Genomic DNA, 6,438 nt, shown 5'->3' with positions numbered 1-6,438 from the left:
GATTGAATCTCTAGAAGAGCAACTCACGGTATCAGTGTCACCAGTCGGATTAGAGACAAGTGAAGTGACTTCAATCTCCAAAAGTAGGAAGGGGAAAATTGGCACGTTTTTGGTTGTAGGTATGCGCCTCTCAGAGATCGTTTCCTGGACCTTTTACCGTTCCAAGGAACAAGGGGCCCTTGTGTTGGAATGCTATGGGTCCATTGGAGGGATAATCATTTGGGAAGTCGATTTCTCGGGACAAACCAACGACCTGGAACTTGAAACTTTTGCTAGTGTTTTCTGATTTGCTGTATAATTCAAAAGCATTCTCTCAATTCTGCTTATTCTTCGTGTTTGAATAGTTCTAAACATAGAAATTTTTCTGTGAAATTTTATTGCAGTTTGTTAGTATAGAGAGTTCATGAAGCCAGAGACTTGCTCCCGAGGAGAGTTGGAATGTGAAAACAACGACTACTGATGTGTTCATTTTTTGTTGCTTGGAAAGCAACTTGGAACGTATTCCCACCTTAATAAATTTGCATTAGAGGCAAGTGTGGGCGGATAGGCACTTCCTTCTGAGTCCGGAGGCAGAGATGGCGAATCATATTCTCCTTCTTGTTCCTGGGCTGACTGTTTTGGGTGGCCTCTTATGCTTTCATCCGGCTAACTTGGGTTACATGATCGGAGGATCCATTGAGCATGAATTATGGAATTGCAGGGCTCCCATTTGCCTGGGCATTAAGAAAGAAGGAACTCTTCCATCCCTCACTCTGGTTCTTGGTTGATTTGGAAAGAACATAAGAAGAGAGCCAAGGAATGAAGACGCCTGTTTTGGTGATTATTGAGGATTGCTGAAAGATGTCCCATTTTTTGGTATAGTGGAAACTTGTGCAAGCAAATGTTTTGATTGACGTTGTTGATGCTTTATCCTGTAACCGAGCTCTTTTTTGGTTATCTGAGTTTACTTTTAATATAGGTTTGCACCCCCCTTGGTACCCCTATACTAGTTTATCTTTTATCCAGCAAAAGAAGAGTAACTTCGAGATGTTTTCTGAATTCTGGTCCATGTATGAAGGAGGGCCCAACTCTTCTGGTTTTTTATGTTATTACCCAAAATGACTGCCCAAAACAACTTGATAGGCTATGAGACAATTAGATTGGCCGTCAAATCAGTCCATAATTTCCTCTGTGGCCAATACCCTCTGCATCATTCCACCGAGCCTGGTAAGTGAGCTAATCAATATACCCCTTAACAGTATAACCTTTTAGTTGAGTCAAGTCAACAACATATTCATGTATTCATGAATTGTTTTGATTGTAGTTGAAGAGATAATTAAAGGATTTGTTCCCTTATTTTGGCCAGTGACAAAGATCTCGTATCTGAGAAGATTAAAAATGTGGTGACATTAAAAATCCCAATAATTCTGTTCCAAATTCAGTACTACTAAAAACGTTACTTGTTATCAGGCACTCCTGATATGAAATGATATTTAGCTCATTAGGACCGTCTGTGCATTGTGAGCATCTCACAACGATATTGATAAGATGCCTTGTTGTTCATTTGGTTAATGGATCTTTACATTCTGCCTACTGATATATGAACATTGTTCTGTTTTTTCTGTATCCCTATATGCCTGGTATATTGAGCTTAAAATGTAAACTGCAGTGAGCAGAAGTGTGTTTGAAGTGAAAATATGCCGCTGAAAATGGCCTATCAACCCAAAAAAATGTTCTGCTTCCAAAGACAGAGGTTTTATGCATGCTTGCAGGAGTTGCGGGCGTCTCTGGGTTCAGGTTGTCTTAATTTTGCATCTGTTTTGACTGAGGGAGCGGGGGTTTATAAATCTAATGGAGGTATACAATATGGACCTTGAAGGTTCCACATAAATTGATCCCACAGTGCAATTCTAGTGGGTATCATTTGTTACCAGGATTCCTCCGAATCAAACTTTCTAATGCTGAAGAAAATCATCAGTTTTTTCATGTGGAATTTGAGAAGCTGTATCTGAATAGGCAGTTGGTTCAAGATTTGACATGATAAATGAGGCGGTAAGTCCTGTTATTTCTCAAAATATGAATTGTCCTATGGAATATAAGGAAAATGAAATTACAGTTTTCTCCTTTAGGGAATAATATAGGGGATAGAATTAGGGGTGTGCATGGTCCGGGCGGGCGGTTCCCGACCTAGAACCGGGAACCGCCCGCTAAGGACCGGTTCCGAAAAATTGGAACCGGGATCCACCCGTTTGTTGCATGGATCCACCCGGGAACCGGACCGCCGGTCCGGTCCGGTTCCCGGGTGGATCCATGGAACCGATCTTGACGCGAAATAATTTTTTTGATTTTCAACATAAAACGACTACGTGACATCAAAGCAAGCCAAAAAAAGAAAAATCAAATTTAAGTACGTGGAACAAAAATTCATTTGTTGCAACTATAAATGCAACCAAGAAAAATCCTCGTAAGTGGATATTTTTCCAATCAAAGAAAAGTTTTTAAATAAACTCAAAAATTTTAAATTGAAACTTTAAAGGAGTGAATGTACGTAAGTTGATATAGAGGCAGAGAGAGTAGTAAGTGTTTAAGAAAAATGAGTCTCACTTAAAGCTATGAACTGGACATATCCCTCATTAGGTTCGGCAAAATATCACAAGTCGCACAAACAAATCAAAGGAGGTGAAATGAGGCACCATCCAAACACAGGAAAACAAAGGAAGTGCAACTAAACAAGACTTTATTAAATACATCACTTTCATCATTATATTAATAAATAAACTAAACAATGAAAAAGCATAAGAATTCCCTGATATTTAGCTTTGTATTCATCCTGCAGCAAAAACAATTGCCACAAAACAATTGCTTTGTATTCAATTTTAGTATTTTTTTTTAATATTAAAAGGGAACCGGTCCGGTCCGGGTGGGCGGATCCGCCCATGGAACCGGGAACCGGACCAGTTCCCACTGGTTCTCAAAAATTGGAACCGGGAACCGAACCGGTTCCCTCAAGAACCGCCGGTTCCGGGCGGTTCCGGTCCGGTTCCGGGCGGTCCGGGACTCCGGGCGGTTCCCGGGTATTTTGCACACCCCTAGATAGAATCGTCTTGAATTCTTCTATTACTGAAGAGAAGAAAATCCATAAATTGTAGTCCCTATTTATTGGGCTGAATTGGAACGAAAACAGTATGGCGAATCTCGTTTCAGGGAAAGAAAGAGAAAAATAGTAGGCATTTACAATATCAATGACCAGTGGAAGTCCTGTCTGTTGTGCCTTCCAGCTTGAGTGAGCTTCTTTCCTCTATTGCAGTTTATAATGTGACCATTGGCGTGGACCCCGCAGAAGTTCATGTGCAAGTGGGACATGTCTGCCTCGATGACATCCCCACATCAGAAAATGAAGTCACCTCTTCGCTGATGGACACCTTCTGCTTCAAGAATCAGTTGCTCTCCGATTTCCATTCTAAGGGCCATTTTCCTAATCCAGGAGCAGAAAAGGAGCTCTCTTGATGGTGAATTGCCTTTTGCTTGCTCTTGGAGTTATCTTCTTGACTGGCATATGTACATATCTCATACGTTTCTTCCATTTGTGATACCTGGCATCTGCAACCTATTTTAATATCCACCACGGCCAATTGCTGGCTCTGGGAAAGCTGTCATTACTTGCAATTTTGCCAAGTATTGATCAGGAAAAATCGACATCTGCAATTTCTTCCTCCATTAATTATTGTCAACATGAAATTTGTCTCTAGATGACTGGATTTACTCATTAGTTTTATTGAGGAGTACTCTTTTACTAATGAGGCACATTGACAGGATATGTTTTCTTCATATAGATGATTTCGTTTTTCTGAGTTACTGCTGTCTGGTCTTCCATTTGGCTTATGCAGCTTTCATCTTTTGTCAGACTCAGACATTTCTCATGAACATAATGAACTCTAAACACAATTCAATGAAAATTTAACTATTCTGTCCTAGCTACTAACTTCTGCTTTTGGGAAGAACCTGAACCATACCGTTTCCATATAATAGGTCAGTTTTATGTCAGTGATCTGAACTTGTTTCACGAGCAACCAAAACAAGGGATTATCACTTAATCTTTGAATATTGAGGACTTTCCATTTTATCCTGTACTTTCAATTGTCCATCAAACCTGCAAAGATCTATCTATTTAGCAGTGCAACAAGAGAGAGTTTCATCATAGGTTTTGACGTGCCACATGGTTGCAGTTGTTAATGTGACTTAGTTAGGCTCATGGATTTATAATCTTAGCTCCGAGTTTAAGATCAACAAGGAAAGTATCTTGGCAACATATAATCCCTGGAAGGTTGTTATTAGAAGGGACACGTCAATGATTGTAAGAGTGACCACCTTTGACTATCATATGTCAGCCAATCCAGCTTGGATGGATCGTTTTTTAGCATTTCGTCCTTAACATCAATTAGGGATTGAAGAATTCCTGTCCAAAGCTGATAACGGCCTTTATATTTGAAAGCTGCATTTAATAATGATTATTCAACAAATCGAATGCCAAATGTTGATGTCTTCTGCTTTATTGAAGAGAGAAAGCAAGGCAATTGGAGGTCCACCACACATCCCTCTTAGGAAGAAAAACACTTAGCAACAATTCTCTATAGCTACATTGGGGCACCATTGCAATTGGTGGGAGGCTTTATAATCCTCTGAAGCACCACTAGCCTTGATCTCTGGACATTGCAGCTGCACATATCGACATCCTTTCCCAGTCCTTTGGCGTCCTTCATGAAGTCTCTCAGCTGCTTCTTAATGTCTGCTATTCCGAGCTTTACTGCCTCTGCTCCCGCCTCAATTGGAAAATCAGCTTTCTGCAAGAGGCTCTTCATCTGTACCTCCAAAGGGTCAATCGTAATTCTCATTTTATCCAGGTCCTTGAGAGCAACAAAGATGCCGGCCTGTAGAGATTTTAGTTGTGAGAAATTACTCATGTAATCATGGTGACTTCTCTTTCAGACTCTCTTGCATTTTGGACTCCTAGACATTTTTCGCATCATTGTAGCTACTTAAAAATCAAGCCAGCCTCGCGATGTTCATTATGTTAGATGCGAAGACCTCAAGGGAAAAATATGGTTGTTGACTTGGTTTGACGAAATTACGGGGACGGTCACTGTAATTACAAAAAGGGAGGGAAAAGCTTTGTAGCACTCACTTGCATCGAGGTGATCACCTCCTCCCATCTCTTCAGTGCTTCTTCACAATGCTTCCAAAGGGAGTCAATCCACTTGCCAATCACATCCATGGCGGTTGCAGCCGCTAGGGCAACAACAACTGGTGGAGAAGCCACCGTAGAAGTTGTGACAGAATAGATTAGAATGGCTGCGAAAGTTACAACCGGTATCATGATTGAGATTTTCCTCCACATCTGTATGCTCTTAAGCTTCTTCTCAATCTTCTTCTTCTTGATCCACAACTTCTTGAGCATGAACTTCTGTAGCTTGTAAATTGTCTGAAAGAGCTCAAAGAACTCCCTGGTGAAAGGATCTCCGGTCTCCTTGAATTTTGTCAGTTCCTCCAAGATTTTTGAGTAACTAAATTTATCCGAGGTCTTTGCATCAGTTTCTCGCGAAACAGAAAAGCATGCATAGTTCACACCAACTTAACCTTGTAATGTTAGGATATCAAACTCTAGGTATCAACTCAATCTCATTGGCATGTTAGGATATGAAGTTGAATGCAAATGCACGGAGAAAATAGGGGAGATTGAACGAGTTAGCCAATAAATGAAAACAGTGAGCAAGAATCAATATACTAAGATACATGTGCTCGAAATGAAGTTCCTTGAGAACTGAGATACATGTACCTGCAACAGCCCTCCCCACCTTCTTCTTCAAAGCAATGAAGGGCAGTGAAAATCTGCAAATGGGCATCGCGCACATGCTTCAAGCAATTCTCAAGGGAAGCACAGAAATCAAGGGTGGGCAAGCTGTCATTGAAGTAGTCTTGTACAAGCTCGAACAGCTCTTCATTTCTCCAGATATCTTTCTTGCTATCCAAGATGACTTTGACCACTTCCTGGTTCATCTCCAATAGGCACTCGGTTATCTCTTTCAGAGAATCCAGCGAGAGAGTTTGGACATCAACCCCAGAAGCAAGAGTGCTGAGGACTTGGTTTGTCCTCGCTTGGAGGTTTGCGTTGAAGCTTTGCAGATCAGGATCGGACTCACACGCTGCTCCATCCATAGGAGGGTTTCTTCTGGTGTTGTAGTTTGCCATTGACCTTAAGGAGAGATCATGCAAAAAGAGAGGGTGAAAAGGAAAAGAAATGAAGCTGTTGCAGAAGTTTATCTCCCTCATAGAATTTCAGAGCGTGCAAAAAGGAAAGTGAAAGGAAGAGAATGGGAAGGAATTCCGAATTATGTCAAGATAGAAAAGCAATGATACGAGACCAATGTTAAATAGGATAGGAAAGGAAATAACCAGTGCTGG

The 6,438-nt window shown here is 40.9% G+C and overlaps 1 protein-coding gene and 1 pseudogene across 1 annotated transcript; one reads left to right on the top strand and one right to left on the bottom strand.

The window, feature by feature from the left end:
* Positions 1–575: 575 nt before the first annotated feature.
* LOC120296074 lies at positions 576–3,655 on the top strand (annotated as a pseudogene).
* Positions 3,656–4,613: 958 nt separating this feature from the next.
* On the bottom strand, positions 4,614–6,225 carry LOC104453507 (UPF0496 protein At4g34320-like). The gene is made up of 3 exons (XM_039317724.1): positions 5,813–6,225; positions 5,162–5,540; positions 4,614–4,907 (listed from the first exon to the last, which is right to left on the bottom strand). The coding sequence occupies exons 1-3, from the start codon at positions 6,223–6,225 to the stop codon at positions 4,614–4,616; spliced, it is 1,086 nt and encodes a 361-aa protein (XP_039173658.1).
* Positions 6,226–6,438: the final 213 nt, after the last annotated feature.

Source organism: Eucalyptus grandis, chromosome 7, assembly GCF_016545825.1.
Source record: "Eucalyptus grandis isolate ANBG69807.140 chromosome 7, ASM1654582v1, whole genome shotgun sequence".
NCBI classification, from domain to species: domain Eukaryota; kingdom Viridiplantae; phylum Streptophyta; class Magnoliopsida; order Myrtales; family Myrtaceae; genus Eucalyptus; species Eucalyptus grandis.
Note: the sequence above shows the minus strand (reverse complement) of the source record. Positions and strands in the feature narration are given on the sequence as shown.

Coding starts and splice junctions, on each gene's coding strand:
- LOC104453507 (XM_039317724.1), bottom strand. CDS start 6,225: ATGGCAAACTACAACACCAGAAGAAACCCTCCTATGGATGGAGCAGCG. Junction 5,541..5,812: donor GGTGGGGAGGGCTGTTGCAG/GTACATGTATCT, acceptor GGATAAATTTAG/TTACTCAAAAATCTTGGAGG. Junction 4,908..5,161: donor AGGTGATCACCTCGATGCAA/GTGAGTGCTACA, acceptor AAATCTCTACAG/GCCGGCATCTTTGTTGCTCT.